Below are 19,764 nucleotides of genomic sequence, written 5' to 3'. Positions count from 1 at the left end.
TGAAGCACAAATGTAAATTGGTACAATAATCTCAAAAACTACAGGTTATAGATGGAGACTGCATCAACTACAGCGGTGGAGTTATTCATATAGCTATTATTTGACTTTTCTGTGATCGGCTATATAACAGTAAATGGGACAAACAGCTGGAAGACATGAGTACCGTAATATTTCGTGTATAAGCACACCCGGAGTCGTGTGGCCTAAAGACCTGGATTGGGATTCCCAAATCATCTGTGAATAGTGCACATGGCCACTGAAACTGTAGTTAATGGCCACGCCTTGCTTGCGTATGAAACCGATCGTTTTCGGGTCGTATTACAACTGCATCGTTTGTAAGGGCGGGGATACCTGCAGTCAGTTGAGACTGAAGAGGTCACTTAGACGCAGGGCTGCCAAGTCTCACCCTTCGGGAGTGAGAGTCACGCAATTACGCCTCTTCACACGCTCACACGCCACACTTGCTATTTCACACGCCCATCAACGTTTTCCCTTCACTTCTATATAGTATTTCCACAACTTGCGATGCTGCTTGCGGCCTGCCGTAGTTCGGGTCCGTCACTGGTTTTCCGGGGTGAGCCCGCCCTATTCTGCCTCTGATTGGCTGACTGAGATATTCTTACCCTAACCTTAACCAATCATCAGTCCTCATGCCTAAATCTAACCAACCCAATCAATGAACGGCAACCACGAGTATCAACCAATCAGAGGCAGAGTAGGGCGGGTCATAGCGTCAACGCCACGAAGTAAAATAAAATAAAATAAAAGAGCTTCACAAGAAGAAGACCCCACTGAAGAAGAAGAAGAAAGAAAGAAAGAAAGAAAGAAAGAAAGAAAGAAAGAAAGAAAGAAAGAAAGAAAGAAAGAAAGAAAGAAAAAGAAAGAAAGAAAACGGTAGGTAGCCGTTTCATTTTGATGATACGAAATAGTAAATACGTTAGTTTTATAGAATAAAAGGCGTTATAGTCACTCAGTCCGAGCAGGAGTAACGATACACAGGCTGCTGTGATGTCTCGCAGTTAAAAAGGAAAATATTCCAACAGCCACTTGTCAGAAATCTGTAGAAGAAGAATAGCTTTCCTTTTTGGCGAATGTCCTGTTTTGGTTTCTGTTATACTTGGTTCACGGATAAATCTCTGAATGTGTTATTGAATGAAATTGATCTAATAGTTCTTGACATGGGGTGATGATTTTCTTTAATAAAAACCAGGATGTGATTTATTTTGCCACATAGTCTAAATCTAAAATTCTGATCTTTTAACTTTCCAGAGCAGAAGTTTAGCTCAGTGTCTGTGCCTGTTAGAACGGTGTGCAGACAAATGCTCACAAGACAAATGCTCACAATACTAATAGAAAAAGAGACAAATGCTCACAATACTAATAGAAAAAGAGACAAATGCTCACAAATTGTTTTACAATCTTTATTTTTCAAAAAGTCAACTGAACATTCTGTTGCATGTCACATAAGACGTATCACATAGGCCTAAGCATGTGAGAGGGATCACATCTCCCTGACAAATGAAATGGTGATCTTAAAGATAATCATGATAATGAGACTATCAATTACTGTTTGGTAATACGTATGTCCACTCCTCAGTGATGTTGAGTTCTTGGAGTGATGCTGGGTCCTTAGGAAGACATCCGCGTCGTTGACGTTGCAGGTTTCGCTTGCAAGTGTTGATGTTACCGATGTTCGCACGGACATCCTCTGTTGTGTGAAGCAGGGCTTGAGTCAGGATCTGGTTTGGTCGGCTCCTTGACTGCTTTGCCTGTGCCTTCATTGTTGTCCGTAGTTTGGTGACTTCCACACGTGTCCTGTCTGCTGGAGGGTTGTGAATGGCATGGGACCTGGGGTTTTCATAGGTGTCATCAGTCGTGAGGCCTCCCTTGCATCCAGTTGATCTCTGGTGACAGCAGCACTGCCATCTTATCCAGTCTTTGGAGCTCCTTTTCTTCACATACATGTAGCCATCGAGACAGAGCTTGTCTCCACCTTTGTGTGTCTTGATTATCTCCATGCTGAGTGTGACTGACTACCTGTCAGTCCTGTCATCCTTATATATGGACACAAGTCCGAGCTCATCATATACCAGAACTGCTCAAAAGTACTCAACACGCTGAGTATCCAGAACTGCTCCAACGACTCAGAAGGTGTTTTTATTCTGAGCAGCTCATCTATAAACGGACCAAAGCTTTGTGATTATGTCATGGCAATACTCAAAACAATAGGTGCGATATGTGATGAATAAAGTGTGAAATGGGGTGTGATAGGTTAGACAAACCAAAGGAGTATTCAAGCAGCATCTATAAAGGGGTCAAAGCCCTTTTGACTTGTCTCACCAGTGTGTGAAATAGAACTACAAAGGAAATCGATTTCATGTACATATTTTACTAGTGCATTGGGTTTTGAAAGTATTTGTACATATTTTCATAATTAAATCGATATGTAAACATATTTCATATTTGTATATCTGTATACTATCATTTTTCACTGTAAATATAGATTATAAAACAATTTGTGAGCATTTGTCTCTTTTTCTTTTAGTGTTGTGAGCATTTGTCTTGTGAGCATTTGTCATGGAATCGTTAGAACATTTGAGATCGGGTATGTCAATGTTTGTTGAAATGACTATTATGTCATTTGGCGGGTTTAACGAGGGTTGCCACCCACCCCCCAAAAAATTCCAGGTTGCAATTAGTATATGGAAAATATGTCATATTTCATGTTTTTCTCATTAAATAATTATGGTTTCATGTTCCCAAAAAGGCATTAAAGGGTTAAAATTACTTAAGAAATACTTGTAAATTTAATAGTTATGATCAGTATTGAAGTTGGTCAAAAGATTTAATGCACTGAAAGTGAAAAAAAATATTCATGTGTAACATTTTATAGCACTTTTAAGGAACTGAAATTTTTTTGCACCGAGGGTAAAACGACATGATTTTCTGGAGGGGTGCCCAAGGGTTAAAGGAACTGCTTGAATTCATAGTTTGAGCCTTGTGCTCTGAACGAAGAAATGCACTTTATTTTATTTTTTTATACTATTGTTCTGGTTCTGTATTCATTGACATTTTATAAATACATTTATTTTATTTGTCTAAATTCTTCTTGTTACAATTGTTTTCATTTCTACTTGTGCTGGTCAATTATGAACACTATATAAAACAGCAGGAAACTGGTTTTTAAGTTGCACAAATGATTGGGTTGAGAGGAGCTCCCTGAATACAAATGGCAGAATGAGACTGAATAATAATGACGTCTGACAGTCTAATTCTAATGTAGGCTCGGACTCTGTGTTGTCACGGTCTCTCGCCCTTGACATCAAAGCGATCGCCCTTGACAGCTGCTGACCCCCCCCCCCCCTTCACCCCGCTACACCAGCTGGTCACGCCCTTTCTCCCTTGACATCAAAGCAATCAGCCGCTCTCCCTTGACACCAAAGCGATCGCCATCACCCTTAAAACGCCTCCACTGTGGACCAGTCTTCGCTGGAACGTCGCCATTCATGGACTTCTGCCTGCCTGCCTGTCTACCTGCCACTGAGCCAACTCCTGCTCTACCCCTGAGATCGGTCACTTCAATAAAGACTTGATTCTTCCCTTACCTGGTTGTCCCGTCTGCTTTTGGGTTCTTTCCTGATACGTGACGTGTGTATTCTATTCTATTCTAGCAACTGACAATATTTCTTATGTGTTCACTATTCCGAGTAAAGAGAGAGAGCACGAGAAGGAGGCCAACATCACATTACAACATCACAACAGTCTAATCCTAATGTTAATTTAAATTCAGATATTCCTCTAAATCCACCTTAAAAAAGGCCCAAGTTTTTTTTGTGCCAAAAGTCCCCTCGCCAGAGTCTCACTCTTAACTTATGTTGAAACTTGGCAGCCCTGCTTAGATGAGTGATGAAACGTTTCTCTCTCAAATCGTTGTGTCCAGATGAACTGATCAGTTTTTCTGCGATTTTCTTACCTTCATTATTGCGCATGCGTAAAGACATATAAAGCGCGTCATTTGTAGTAAACGGGTGAAAACACGCGGCAGGACGGTGTCAGGCGACTGAAACGTGAGGAGATCAGGCGTGACAGCGCAGCCGGGGCGACGACCTGCGCAGGACAGCGAGAAGTGGGCGCAGGAGCGCCACGGGGGAGACCGTCTTAACAAGGCTGAGGGCAGGACGTGCCGGACGTAACGAAACACATCCCTCTATAAACACGCATCCCTCGGAGCTATGTGGGCCTTGTCAAGCAGAGGAAGCGTGTCGGTGGAGCATGTGATTTTTTCCACTGCGGAAAATACTCCCGTGAACGAAGAAACGTTAAAGGGGGGGGGGTTAGAAAGCTTGGAGTGGAAGAAATGAGTATTAGAAATAAATGTATTTGCCATCAGGTTAGGGAGCCCATTCGGTTATTTGAAAGAAACTGAAACTCAAAAGACTTAAGTGTTCGGTGAAATACAATCGTTGTCCCCCCCCCCCCCATTTTTATTTTCTTGCGCGTGTTCGTGGGGGGAGCTGTAACGCTGGTTCACACTCCAGCATAGTGGGTGGCGGTAATGCATCTTAACGCCGGTTGCTACCCGCCATAAAATGAAAGGAAGAAGAAGAAGAAGCAGAAGAAGCAGAAGAAGAAGAACTGGGCGGTGTCGCAGAGTTTACGAAGATAGTATCTTTTGTCTTCGTTCGCCCAGAGGGGTTGAAAACAGCGTAATTAGTAAAAAGACCACAAATAGCGGAATCTGCCTGTTATCTGTGAAGATCGTGTCGTGAGGTCTGTGCCTATTTCCTGTTTACTACTTCGAGACACGTATGCTTTGGTTGAGATAAGTAAACTTTTCTCGCCCGGGAGAGGGTAACAACTGCTGAAAATACCAGGAACTCTCCGTCGGCGTGGTTCATTTTGTTTGACGAGTTTTCCATTAGCTTCCGTAATCTCTAATTAAAGGTTTCTCGAGTGGCTTCACTCGGAAGGGTTGGACAGTAAAGTAACACAGTGCACAGGTGGTACTTGGTAATGTCGCAGTTTTTTTTCTTTTAAGAGAAAGGATATGTTAGTACTATGACAACTTACACCCAAAACGCCGGCTGTGAGGGGTTGATTGGACCTTGCTAGTCTGCCTTAATAAGAATAAGACGTAGCGTTGGTTTATAACGTGAGATGAACCTGAATGCTGTCCACGGTTATTTTTGTATTTCAGCGTTTGGTGCTTTTTCATGAAGACGCCAATAAATCAAACCGCTACCACGAGACCCCGGGGGTTAACGGCGTGACCTTCGACCTCCGTGCTGGATTCGAGTGGGTCTGTCGGTTGTTGAGTCTAAAATAGTAAGTAATCCCTTTTCTGGCCTGTGTCTATTAACATGTTTAAAAATGAAAAAGAGGCGTAGATGTAGAAAACCGAGATGGTGGTGTCCAAAGGATTAAAAGGGGTGTAGAGGTGGAGGACAGTGATGGCGGTGGCCAGGTATAACAGGATATAATGGGTGTAGATGTACAGGACAGTGGTGGTAATATTGTGAAAGTAAACTAATATGAAGCGTTAATAGTTATCATTATATTCATTGTGTATTTCTTTATTTATGCCAGTGTTACTATGTTGGCCAAATGTGCCTTAAAGTAGGTTGTGTTATGTGGTACCAGGCGCTGTCATGATTAAATCACGTGGGGGGATTTTTGAGGGGCCCCGAGTCAGGGGTTTCTCTCTGCCTGTATAAGGGGCCAATCATATAAGACTTAGTTCTTCGTCTTGCTGAAAACTATAAAGATACTGAGCTCCTCTCTCCTCAGTGAGACAACTGCCTTTGACTTCTGAGTCAGGGTATTTCTCTCCACTATATTTGTTGACATTATATTTCAATCCTCAGCTCGTCTGTTTTGTGTGTTATTTCGTGATTATTTTGTGTTTGCAGGTAGTTTCCACAACAGAGTCCATGGATAAAAGGATAAAAAGGGGTGTAGATGTAGAGGACAGTGATGGTGATGTCCATGTGTAAAAGGATAGAAAGGGGTGTAGATGAAGAAGACAGTGATGGTGGTTTCCATCTTAAGAGGATATAAAGGGGTGTAGATGTAGAGCACAGTGACAGTGGTGTCTGGAAGAATTTTCCTACAGTAAAATAAATTCTCGAAGTCGGCACTCATAGAGTGAAAAGTTCAGTTCGCTTCCATCTTGCAATTGCAGGCAAGGGAGACCAGCAGCGTGACTACAGTGGTTGTGATTGACTGGCTCCCAGAATGTATAGAAGCAATTCTTTTTATAAAGTGAATAGCAATACACTTGGCATGTAGTTTAAATCACAGGGTTGTATCACTTCCATTCACAATATGATAAACTTCCCGGCTCCAGCAACAAGGGTAAAAAACAATGTAAATGAATTGCACATAGACCAGTATTCTTTGCATAAACAAGAGTAGGTAGCATAAGGGCGGTGTAGACTGGTGTTCTTTAATATAGAAGGGCCGATCATCCCACAGGGTGAGAGAGGAAGAATCCTCCCAAGAGTAATTATCAAGTGAGATATAGCTCGATAAGACTCGAATTAAATAAGCAGCTATGTAAAGTGGACACTAAGAAACTCTGTGCCTGTCACAGCCTCTCGCCCTTGACATCAAAGTGATCGCCCCTGACACCTGCTGACACCCCCCCGTCACAGCCTCTCTCCCTTGACTTCAAAGCAATCAGCCTCTCGCCCTTGACATCAAAGCGATCGCCCTTGACCCCCCCCCCCGTCACAGCCTCTCTCCCTTGACTTCAAAGCAGTCAGCCGCTCTCCCTTGACATCAAAGCGATCATCACCCTTAAAAAGCCTCCACTGTGGTCCAGTCTTTGCTGGAACGTCGCCATTCATGGACTTCTGCCTGCCTGCCACAGAGCCACCTCCTGCTCTACCCCCGAGATCGGTCGCTTCAATAAAGACTTGATTCTTCCCTTACCTGGTTGTCCCGTCTGCTTTTGGGTTCTTTCCCGATATGTGACAGTACGTTCCAGCCACTATGGACCCAGCAGACCATTCCACCACAGACCTGGCCACAGTCTGCCAGGCTGTAGCCAACCAGGAATCGGTCCTCGGCCAGCACAGCCAGGTGCTACAGGGGATGGCTGACGCCCTCCGTGGGCTCAGCTCAAAGATCTGCGGAATCCAGACCCAACTTAGCGCCTCCGCTAGCCCGGGATCCGCCCCTCCAGCTCCGCCACCCCCAGCGCCATCAACTTCGGCTAAGGAACCATGGGTTGCCCCGCCCGATAAGTATGATGGAGATTTTGGACTTTGTCGCCCTTTTTTGATGCAGTGTGAGATTGTGTTTAACCAGCAGCCCAAGTCATATTCCACGGATGGAGCCAAAGTCGCTTACATCATGGGTCTTCTCCGGGGAAGCACCCTGGATTGGGCTACAGCGGTGTGGGAGATGCGGGCCTCCACGTCCTCATCCTACGCTGAGTTCACCACTGCTTTTCGCCAGGTTTTTGATCATCCCGTGCGGGGAAAGGATGCGTCAAAAAGACTGATCTCTCTCCGCCAGGGTTCCCGCAGCATCGCTGACTACTCAGTTGAGTTCCGTACGCTATCAGCAGAGAGCGGATGGAACAACGAGTCCCTCCAGGCTGGCTTTTCCAACGGGCTAAGCGAATCCATAAAGGATGAATTGGTTTCCTACCCCAAGCCTGGAGGGTTGGAGGAATTGGTTACCCTGGCCATTCGTGTGGACAACCGTCTCCAGGAGCGGAGGCGAGAGAGGACGCGCCGCTTTCCTGGTCACAACAACTTACCACGGGCCACACCTCCAAACTCTGGGGGCCGAGCTCGCTCGACTGAGGTTGCCGTCCTCCAAGAAAGCCCGAGGCGTGACTCTTCCCCAGCTTCGGAGCCGATGCAACTCGGCCGCTTCCGGCTCAACCCGGAGGAGCGTCAACGCCGCATCACCGAGAACAGCTGCTTGTATTGTGGTCAGCCTGGTCACTTTCTCGCCTCCTGCCCTCACCGTTCCGTCAAACTAGCAGGCTCTCGAGGGAGGGGGAGGATCCTCGTGAGCCCAACTGTCTGCCCTTTGTCTCCTCGTCCACGTACCCAGTTGCAAGCTACCATCAGTTTTAAAGGTCAGTCCACTAAACTTTTGGCTGTAATTGACTCTGGAGCTGATGAAAGCTTTTTGGATGCAAGTGTTGTGAAGCAGCTAGGTCTTGCCACTGTGAGTCTGGACCAGCCTCTTGAAGCTAATGCCCTGGATGGACGTCTCCTGGCCCGGATAACCTCTAAGACCGAGCCTGTGCGCCTCCTGTTGTCGGGAAACCATCAAGAGGAGTTAAGTTTTTTCGTTATCAATTCTCCCTTTGTTCCCATTATACTTGGTCATCCCTGGCTGGTTAAGCATAGTCCCCATATTGATTGGTCATCAGCCAGAATTTCAAGTTGGAGTCCCGTCTGTCATGCCATATGCCTTCAGTCTGCTCTGCCTCAGTCTGTCCCCTGTCAGGTGTCAAGCTCTGAGACCTCTGACCTGTCACTGGTGCCTCCAGAGTACCATGACCTCTGAGCCGTGTTCAACAAGCAGCAAGCTCTCTCCCTGCCTCCTCATCACCCCTATGATTGCGCTATTGACCTGCTGCTGGGCGCTCCCCTCCCCAGCAGTCGTCTATATAGCCTCTCCAAGCCTGAGCGGGAGTCCATGGAGAGGTACATCAAGGACTCCTTGGCGGCAGGTCTTATTCGCCCATCATCATCACCCCTTGGTGCGGGGTTCTTTTTTGCGGCCAAGAAGGACAAAACCCTTCGGCCGTGTATTGACTATAGAGGCCTCAATAACATCACAGTCAAGAATAAGTACCCTCTGCCCCTCATGACTTCTGCTTTTGATTCTCTCCAGGGAGCCACAGTGTTCACTAAGCTAGACCTCCGCAGTGCTTACCACCTGGTCCGGGTTCGAGACGGAGATGAATGGAAGACTGCCTTCAACACCCCCCTGGGGCATTTTGAATATCTGGTGATGCCGTTTGGTCTCACTAATGCCCCAGCTGTCTTCCAGAGTCTGGTCAATGACGTCCTACGTGACATGTTGGATCGTTTCGTTTTTTTTTACCTGGATGATATCCTGATTTTTTCCAGAGACCTGTCAGAGCATGTCATGCACGTCCGCCAAGTCCTTCAACGGCTTCTGGAGAACCGCCTTTTCGTAAAAGCAGAGAAGTGTGAATTCCATGCCCCTTCAGTCACCTTCCTGGGCTACATCGTGGCCGATGGGCAGGTGAGAATGGACCCCGCCAAGGTCAGAGCGGTTCTTGAGTGGCCAAGCCCAACCAGCCGTAAGCAGCTTCAGAGGTTTCTCGGGTTTGCCAATTTCTACAGACGGTTCATCCGCAATTATAGCCGCGTTGCGGCCCCACTAACCATCCTTACCTCCACCTCCAGACAGTTCCTGTGGACCCCTGTAGCAGAGGCAGCTTTCCAAGCCCTCAAGCACCACTTCACCACAGCTCCTATCCTCATCCAGCCAGACCCAACCAAGCAGTTCGTTATAGAAGTGGACGCCTCTGAGATTGGGGTGGGGGCGGTCCTTTCTCAGCGCTCCAGTGAGGATGGCAAGACACACCCCTGTGCCTTCCTGTCTCGCCGTCTCTCCCTAGCTGAAAGGAACTATGATGTGGGGAATCGTGAGCTCCTGGCGGTGAAATTGGCACTGGAGGAGTGGCGACATTTTCTGGAGGGGTCTGAGCTTCCTTTTATAGTGTGGACTGACCATAAGAACCTGGAATACATCCAGTCAGCAAAGCGACTCACCGCGCGCCAAGCCAGGTGGGCGCTCTTTTTTGGTCACTTTAATTTTTCCTTGACGTACAGACCTGGCTCCAGGAATGCCAAGCCCGATGCTCTGTCTCGTGTGCATGGGGAGGAGTCTGAGCCCAAGCTCCAACCTGACACCATCATTCCCTCTACCTGTGTGGTTGCGGCTGCGGCTGTCACCTGGAACATTGAAAGGGAGGTCATGGCAGCACAACAGACTCAGCCTGACCCAGGTAACGGTCCCCCCGGGCGCTTGTTTGTTCCAGACGCTTTTAGATCTAGCGTGTTGCAGTGGGCTCGCTCTTCCAAACTTACCTGCCATCCTGGAGTAACCCGTACCCTAGCCTTCCTCCGCAGGCAGTTCTGGTGGCCTTCCATGACGGAGGATACTGGGTCTTTTGTTTCTGCCTGTCCTGTTTGTGCCCAGAATAAGCCCTCCACTCGGGCCAGTGCCGGTCTGCTGTGCCCCCTGCCTGTTCCACACCGTCCCTGGTCGCATCTGTCCTTGGATTTCGTCTCTGGTCTGCCCACCTCCGACGGTAACACCGTTGTACTGACTGTTGTTGATCGCTTCAGTAAATTTGTTCACTTTTTGCCCTTGCCTAGACTGCCTTCAGCCCGAGAGACTGCGGATCTGCTGGTCAGGGAGGTTTTCCGGGTCCACGGTCTTCCCCGTGATATAGTGTCTGACCGTGGCCCCCAGTTCACTTCTGCTGTCTTGAAGGCTTTCTGCTCTGCCATCGGTGCCACCGTCAGCCTGTCATCGGGGTTCCATCCTCAGACCAACGGCCAGGCCGAGAGGGCGAACCAGGCATTGGAGACTGTCCTCCGCTGTCTGGTGTCTGCCAACCCACCCTCTTGGTCCTCACAACTTCCCTGGGTAGAATATGCCCATAACACCCTGCCATCGTCTGCTACTGGGTTGTCCCCTTTTCAGTGCCTTTACGGCTATCAGCCTCCCCTTTTTTCTTCTCAAGAGGTAGACATTCTGGTTCCGTCTGTCCAGGCCCATGTCCGTCGGTGCCGTCGGACCTGGCGGCGAGCCCATGCTGCACTGCTCAGGACCTCCGGCCGTTACCAGCGCTTGGCGGATCGTCATCACACCCCTGCTCCGGACTACTCCACCAGTGACCAGGTATGACTCTCTACCAAGGATCTACCCTTGAAATCGGACGCTAAAAAACTGTCCCCCAGGTATATTGGTCGTTGTCAAAGTCATTAACCCTGCTGTGGTCCGTCTGAAGCTGCCCCGCACTCTCCGGGTTCACCCTTCCTTCCATGTGTCCTGCCTCAAACCTGCCTCTACCAGCCCTCTAGTTCCTCCGGTCCCCCCGCCCCCACCTCCTTGTATGATCAACGATCATCTGGCTTACACCGTTCGTCGTCTCCTGGACTCTCGTCGCCGCGGTCGCGGCCTGCAGTCTCTCGTGGACTGGGAGGGATATGGCCTGGAGGAGAGGTGTTGGGTCCCTCGTCGCCTTGTCCTGGACCCGAACCTCATCCGGGACTTCCACAGGACGCACCCTGACGGGCCTGGTAGGTCGCCCGGTGGCGCCCCTCGGAGGTGGGGTACTGTCACAGCCTCTCGCCCTTGACATCAAAGCGATCGCCCCTTACACCTGCTGACACCCCCCCGTCACAGCCTCTCTCCCTTGACTTCAAAGCAATCAGCCTCTCGCCCTTGACATCAAAGCGATCGCCTTGGACCCCCCCCCCCCCCCCATCACAGCCTCTCTCCCTTGACTTCAAAGCAGTCAGCCGCTCTCCCTTGACATCAAAGCGATCATCACCCTTAAAAAGCCTCCACTGTGGTCCAGTCTTCGCTGGAACGTCGCCATTCATGGACTTCTGCCTGCCTGCCACAGAGCCACCTCCTGCTCTACCCCCGAGATCGGTCGCTTCAATAAAGACTTGATTCTTCCCTTACCTGGTTGTCCCGTCTGCTTTTGGGTTCTTTCCCGATACGTAACAGTGCCTCCTTGTCTGGAAGAAAGCCCTTGATTATAACAAAAGGGAAAAATATGCTTCCACATGTCAGTGTATAAAAGGATATAAAGGGGTGTAAATGTAGATAACAGTGATAGAGGTGTACATGTATAAAGGGATAAAAAGGGGTGTGGATGTAGAGGACAGTGGTGGTAATGTAGGAGAGCTGAATTTGGCAGTTCTGTAGCAGAACACATAACTCTGTTATAGCTCCTTGTGTGACCTTAAATCTGTGACCTCAGACCCCACCAGTGGGACTGCAGAAACCTTGGGTATCATGAGCATACCTTCAAAGATGCTATAACTGATTGAAAACAGGTAAAAAAAAAAAAAAAATTTTTTTTACTTTTAAATTTATTCCCAACAGCTGTCTATGGTAAGCCTATGTGAGTAACAGAAGGTTATGAATAGCTGAGGTCACACATAGAGCTAGCCCAGGTAAGGCTGGATAATATATTGAGCATCAACACTGCGCTGTACACGTGCAGTTGTCACAGCCCCTCTCCCTTGACACCTGCTGACCCCCCCCCCTTCACCCCGACACACCAGCTGGCCATCAAAGCAATCGCCCTCTCTCCCTTGACATCAAAGCAATCGCCCTCTCTCCCTTGACATCATAGCAATCGCCCTCTCTCCCTTGACATCAAAGCAATCGCCCTTGACACCTGCTGATCCCCCCCTTCACCCCGGCACACCATCTGGCCATCAAAGCAATCGCCCTCACCCTTAAAAGGCCCCCACTGTGGACTAGTCTTCGCTGGAACGTAGCCATTCATGGACTTCTGCCTGCCAGTCTACCTGCCACTGAGCCAATTCCTGCTCTACCCCTGAGATCGTTCACTTCAATAAAGACTTGATTTCTTCCCTTACCTGGTTGTCCCGTCTGCTTTTGGGTTCTTTCCAGATACGTGACAGCAGTAGTCACATTGCTGTAATGCAATGTAAGAAAAGTTGGGCCCATCTGTCATGTGAGGCTAAAACACTTATTGCTTGACAGAAAACAGATCTAGCAAGATCTGCTTTTTTATAACTGCTCGAAAGGAAAAATATTATAGTGCATCTGATGAATAATATAATTTAGTCTGATTTAATGACTTCTTTGACAACTGCCTTATTTCCCCTCGGAAATCACCATCATTACTAGAGTGGTAAATCCATTGCAAATTGAGCTTTGAAAGTTAAACGCTGTATAAGTATGTAACTCCTTTTTATTCTTAGATAGTGCTCTACATGTCACATAAAAACAAAAAAGATTTAATTCCTCTGTAAGAGTCTGTTAGCTGTTAAGTTGATCTTAACACTAAACATTTATCTTGGTGTGCATAGCGCAGGACTCCGTTCTCAGAGATCACTACTTTAACATTAGACACATTGCCGTGATGAGTTACAGCGATTCTTCTTCCTGTGTCTTTGACCCAGCAGACAGTCCAAGCCTCCAGCATGGAGTTAACACCGAGCATAGAGAGCAGCAATGGCCAAAAGGTAAGAAATAAACTTTTAACCAGGAGGAGGATTTCAGTGCCAATCCTGGAAAAATGCAGTTACAGCGAAATGGTGCTGGACTAGACTTCAGTCTGTCTGTGTAGAGTTTACATGTTCAGTCCAAAGACATGTATTTCATGTCAGCTGGAGTCTTTAAATGTTCCGTCGTTGTGAATGATGCATAAATGATGTGTGTGCCCTGTAATGAACTGGTGACCTGTCCAGGGTGCCTGCCTGATGTGTGCCAGGTTAGACTCCTTCCCCTACAACCCTGAATAAGATTAAGCGGTGTTGGACTTCAGCTCACTCTACCAACTCATCTTCATCTATGTGAGAGCGTAGTCCTGCGTGTTTGTTGATAAAGCAATAGGAGAAGATGTTCGGTCTCAAAACCATCCGTTTTATTTAGCAGTAAATGGATAAAGCATACAGAGCTCTGGGTCTAGATCTTCCTATCCCTGACAAACAACAGATTGTGTCAGTTCACGAAGTCTGACTGTCTCTCCTTTCCCTGACCCAGTCTTTATACTATACAAAGTGTTGACTGAATATGGATGTGTGGTCTTCTTTCTGATTGGTCCGTTCATCTGACTCCGTTTCCACCTCACTGATATCCGGACTCCAGGTAATCTTCTTCTACATCTGCTGTGACCTCCTTGTTGCAGCTGCCGTCGTAAAATCCTGTTCCTATCTCTGAAACCACAAATCACAGCACATCTTGTCTCTACTCCCCCTTGACCACAACACCCTTATTGTTCCCTTTCCTATTCAGAGTCGCTAACCTTATCTAAGGTCAGCGACCCTCACACCTTCCATGGAGATAGACATCTTGTCTCTACTCCCCATTGACCACAATACCCTTATTGTTCCCTTTCCTATTCAGAGTTGCTAACCTTATCTAAGGTCAGCGACCCTCACACCTCCCTGTAATTTACTCTGCATTCCTCTGTTTGCTAACATACTCAGTACTTTTTCACTGCCACTATAGACCCTCATGTCCTTGTAACAAGCCCTGTTCCTCATGCATATGTTTTCCCAATGATTAATATATCCTTATATCCCTTATTCCAATTAATACATTGTAATCATCATTATTAAACATCACACTATTACATTTATCTACAGTGGGTATAAATGATTGATCGATGGACAGAGTAATTAGATACGACCTGTCTGTAAGCTCTGCTTTCAGTAGAAGACTATTAACTTCACAGACTGAAGTTTTTTTATTGTGCAAAAGCAATAACTTAAAAATGTAGTCGCCACCTGGATGGCTGACTGACTGTCAACATGCTGCAGCAAATTGCATGAAATTTTCAGGAAAGGTGCTGCGATGACCCAGTTGAAGAGGTAACTGGATGAAGGCTTTGGAAAAGGGCAAAATCAATTTTTGGCTATAACATTGTCAAAAAAAAAAACCATCTGTCGAATTTTATTTACGTCATATACTGTCACAGCCCCTCTCCCTTGACACCTGCTGACCCCCCCTTCACCCCGGCACGCCAGCTGGCCATCAAAGCAATCGCCCTCTCTCCCTTGACACCTGCTGACCCCTCCTTCACCCCGGCGCACCAGCTGGCCATCAAAGCAATCGCCCTTGACACCTGCTGACCCCCCCTTCACCCCGGCACACCAGCTGGCCACCAAAGCAATCGCCCTTGACACCTGCTGACCCCCCCTTCACCCCGGCACACCAGCTGGCCATCAAAGCAATCGCCCTCACCCTTAAAAAGCTTCCACTGTGGACCAGTCTTCGCTGGAACGTAGCCATTCATGGACTTCTGCCTGCCAGTCTACCTGCCACTGAGCCAACTCCTGCTCTACCCCTGGGATCGGCCACTTCAATAAAGACTTGATTTCTTCCCTTACCTGGTCGTCCCGTCTGCTTTTGGGTTCTTTCCAGATACGTGACATACTATACATCAGATGATATAATGAGCCAATCACTTTTAGTGTCATGTATCTGGAAAAACCCAAAAGCAGACGGGACAACCAGGTAAGGGAAGAAATCAAGTCTTTATTGAAGTGGCCGATCCCAGGGGTAGAGCAGGAGTTGGCTCAGTGGCAGGTAGACTGGCAGGCTGAAGTCCATGAATGGCAACGTTCCAGCGAAGACTGGTCCACAGTGGAGGCTTCTTAAGGGTGAGGGTGATTGCTTGATGGCCAGCAGGTGTGCCGGGTTGAAGGAGGGGTGAGCAGGTGTCAAGGGAGAGGGGGTGATTGCTTGATGGCCAGCAGGTGTGCCAGGGTGAAGGAGAGGTGAGCAGGTGTCAAGGGCGAGGGGCTGTGACATTTAGATTTTATATTGAAAATTGATTTAAGGCGTTGACCCAGTTGAAAGGCTAAAAAAAATAACCAAGAAGAAATCTCTGGTGTGGGTGTTTGATGTCCAACATATCAGGTGTCAAAGGGTCAATTTGTTGTACACCATGAAAGGATTTCCTCTAAGGCTGGGCAAGTAACCGAAAATGTATCGAAACTGACATTAAGAACCTCTCACCGACTTCATCTTGCTCATGTCGGTTAATAATTTCCCTTATGCGTGTGTTCATGAACTGTCCCTTTAAAGAAATACATTGTATTCAGTCACGTGCCTCTGCCCCGTCCAACTAACGTTAGGCCGAGTTCACTCAAAGTAAGCTGGCGGTGTGGGTGACATGAGCGCTAACACTGAGCAAACACATAGGCCTCAACCTGAGCAGCTTGTACCGAAAAGCATGCCGTGTCCGTCGTTTGGACACATTTTGGCTTCAGTGAAGACGACACGAAACAAAAAGAAGTCAAATGTAAACACTGTGGGAAAGCAATTTCCGCAACCAAAGGTAACACCACCAATTTGTTTAATCACTTAGAACACAATCACATTACCGAATATGAAGAGTGCATAGCACAAAAAAAGACCGACAAACTCCAAAGTGCTTCCACAAAGCAGCTGCCGCTAATACAAGCGTTTACAAATGCCACACAATATGCAAAGGGTTCAAGAAGATGGAAAGGAATAGCGGATGCCATTGCATATTACATCGCGGAGGATGTGGCTCCCATAGCTACTGTGGAACACAATGGGTTTAAACGTGATGTTAAGACCCTTGACAAAAGCGAAAACATTTTTTCCCAAACAGCGGTGCCCAGCATATACAATACATGTGGTGAGAAGGTAGCTGCTGAACTAAAATCTGTTGGGTACTTTGCAGCCACATCTGATCTCAGGTCAGGTAGAACGATGGAGCCATACTTGAGCCTTACGTTGCACCACATTGATGATGACTGGAACCCGTGATTTCAACTGATTTTGATTTCAACTGTTCGAAATGTTCAATAGATAGCCATAAATAGTTAATCTGTGTATTTCCTTAAATTATTTAAAAATCACAAACATGAGATATGCTTCATTAGAAAAAACTATCCCAGCAGTGCAGCACATTTACAGTACAGTCCTTGTCAGAGAACTATGAGGGCATTGTAAAAAAAAATAAAAAAATGCATGTGCCATGGAGAGCCATGTGTATGCAGGTCTTTGGTTGAAGGGTTACTAATCAGTGAAATCAGCTGGTGTGGAGTCCAGCCGCAACAAAAACCTGCATACACATGGCTCTCCATGGCACATGGTTAGCCACCCCTGGTATAAAGTAAATAATCGTTCATTAATCGTAATCGAGGTAAAAGTTTGAAATAATCGTGACATCGATTTGAAGTCGTATCGCCCAGCCCTGATTTCATCCGACGTGCTCAGCTGTGGTCATCCAGATGTTTCACCACCTTGTTCGTCCACCACCTGGTTTACCACCTTGGTTTATTTGGATCACAGCGGTGAGTGAGTCCGGTCCTCAGGCGTCGGGCCCCCCCCCCCCCCGGTCTCTACCCTCTTTGACGGGGGAGGTCGAGGCTGAAGTCCCAGACTTCAGGGTGTGCACACTCTGTTACCTGCCGTGCCGAGTCCCAGAAGCCCCCTCACACGAGCGACCCTGCCGGCGATGCCAAGTCTGCGGCGGCAAACTTTGTAAAAAATCCCGAGTCAGTCTTGTCTTTCTGAGTAAGTTTAATTCAGCGTTTGCAAACGGGCTCACCCCACACGGGTGGGAAGAAGGGCGACAGAGCCCTGAACAGGAGGATTACAAAGTTTTTATAGAGATACAAGGGAATGTGTTGTCTCAGCTGCCCTAACCGGTATCAGCCAGCTGCGACCCTCCCTATCTGCAGAGATGTAAGGACCCGCTGACATCTGTGGGAGGATCAGTTGTAGGCAAAACATAAGTTGTAGGCAAAACATGTGAGCAGTACATGATGTTTAACTAGGAACAAGTTTTTCTGCCACAAAACAAGAAGTAGATTAAAAACTCAAAATAGCAATGAGATAAAAAGTATGAGTGCAAGATAAAATGATAAAATACTAAGAGGAGAGGTCTAGAAGTGAGTAAAACCAGAAATAAAAGGGAGGGTATTAAAAGGAAAACAGTCTAGAATTTAAAAGGATAGCCTCAAGAGATAGAATCAGACTAAAATAAATGAATAAACAAATTAATTAATTAATTAATAAAATGTCATTAAAAGCCAAACTAAAAAGGTAGGTCTTGAGTTTGCTTTTAAAAATATCAACGTTCTCTGCTGCCCTCAGGTCCTCAGGAAGGCTCTTCCAGAGACGTGGACCATTGTAATAAAAGGATGCCTCACCGTGTGTTCTTGTTCTGACTTTGGTAATACCCAGAAAGTTGAATCCGTTAATCCGGACGTATTGTATCGCCAAATTCTTGTCAATACACAGCCATAATACCAGAGCAATCTACACATTTCTCTTTCTATGTTCTGTAATTTTTCACTGCGGTTTGGTCCCACTATGCAACATTGATACATATTGGTGAGAGCACACACACATCTATATATATATATATATATATATATACATACACACACACACACTATGTAGGGTGGCACAGTAGTGCAGTGGTTAGTGCAGTCCCCTCACAGCAAGAAGATCCTGGGTTCGAACCCCAGGGGTCATCCTCTGTGTGGAGTTTGCAAGTTCTCCCCTTGTCTGCGTAGGTTTCTGGCAGCCAGTCCAGGGTGTCTCCCCACCTGCCGCCAAGTGACTGCTGGGATAGGCTCCAGCATCCCGCGATCCCACTTGAGATAAGCAGCTTGGATAAGGGATGAATATATATATATATATGTATATATATGTATATGTGTGTATGTGTTATAATGGCAAATTTTAGACTTGCACTTTTGTTGAACTTCTGCTATTAGAGACCATGTGTCTGTCCTGTTGAACTTCTGCTGTTAGAAACCACTTTGGGCCACGACCTATATCCAAACGCAAACGAAGAACTGGTCTGGACTGGCTTTCTACGTAAGGTGTAACCACGAAACATTCCATTTCCCTTTCTCCCCTTCATGCTGCGGGACTGACTATCTCTCTTGGAGCTTCTCTGACAGACTGCATAGCACTCTGTCACTATGTTGATCCTTCTTGCAAGAATTAAATTTGGAAAGACAACTCTGCCTCATTTCTCTGTTATTTCAATTCTCACCAGAGACCTTACAAAGACAAAATATGCTTTTTTCACAACAGTGTGTGTGTGTGTGTATGTGTATATATACACTGCTCAAAAAAATAAAGGGAACACCTAAAAACACAATATAGACCTCGATGAATGAAATATTTCAGCTGAAAATCTTTATTTATTAGACAGAGGAATGTGTTTAGAGCAAAATAACCTAAGAATGGTCAATGGAAATCAAAATCATTAGCCCATTAAGGTCTGGATTCAGAATCATACTCAAAATCAAAGTGGAAAATGAGAACATAGGCTGATCCAACTTCTGTGGAAATTCTTCAAGACGATTCAAAATGAGGCTCAGTAGTGTGTGTGGCCTCCACGTGCCTGTATGCACTCCCTACAACGTCTGGGCATGCTCCTGATGAGACGACGGATGGTCTCCTGAGGGATCTCCTCCCAGACCTGGATCAGGGCATCGGTCAACTCCTGGACAGTCTGTGGTGCGACATCGCATTGGCGGATGGTACAAGACATGATGTCCCAGAGGTGCTCGATTGGATTTAGGTCTGGGGAATGTGCAGGCCAGTCCATAGCATCAATGCCCTCGACATACAGGAACTGCTGACACACTCTGGCCACATGAGGACGAGCATTGTCACGCATGAGCAGGAACCCAGGGCCCACTGCACCAGCATATGGTCTGACAATGGGTCTGAGGATCTCATCCCGGTACCTAATGGCAGTCATGGTACCTCTGGCTAGCACGTAGAGGTCTGTGCGGCCCTCCAAGGATATGCCTCCCCAGACCATCACTGACCCACCGCCAAACCGGTCATGCTGGAGGATGTTGCAGGCAGCAGAACGTTCTCCACAGCGTCTCCAGACTCTCTCACGTCTGTCACATGTGTTCAGTGTGAACCTGCTCTCATCTGTGAAGAGCACAGGGCGCCAGTGGCGAATCTGCCAACCAAGATGTTCTCTGGCAAAGGTCAATCGGGCTGCACGGTGTTGGGCTGTGAGCA

General features: G+C 46.9%; 1 protein-coding gene across 3 annotated transcripts in view; it reads left to right on the top strand.

Moving 5' to 3' along the window:
• Nucleotides 1–737: 737 nt before the first annotated feature.
• The window catches only part of trim33l (tripartite motif containing 33, like), a 67,516-nt gene continuing 48,489 nt past the window's right edge, over nt 738–19,764 (top strand). Inside the window, exons 1-3 of one of the 3 annotated variants that reach the window (XM_056286807.1) lie at nt 738–894; nt 5,198–5,325; nt 13,185–13,244. In XM_056286807.1, the coding sequence (XP_056142782.1) occupies nt 13,203–13,244 (42 nt within the window). In that variant the 5' untranslated portion in view covers nt 738–894; nt 5,198–5,325; nt 13,185–13,202. Of the gene's footprint in view, nt 895–4,652; nt 4,771–5,197; nt 5,326–13,184; nt 13,245–13,648; nt 13,870–19,764 lie in introns of those variants that run through there. The other 2 variants (XM_056286806.1, XM_056286808.1) reach the window with 2 other exon arrangements.

The sequence above is a fragment of the Lampris incognitus genome, chromosome 9 (assembly GCF_029633865.1).
Source record: "Lampris incognitus isolate fLamInc1 chromosome 9, fLamInc1.hap2, whole genome shotgun sequence".
Lineage (NCBI taxonomy): Eukaryota > Metazoa > Chordata > Actinopteri > Lampriformes > Lampridae > Lampris > Lampris incognitus.
Note: the sequence above shows the minus strand (reverse complement) of the source record. Positions and strands in the feature narration are given on the sequence as shown.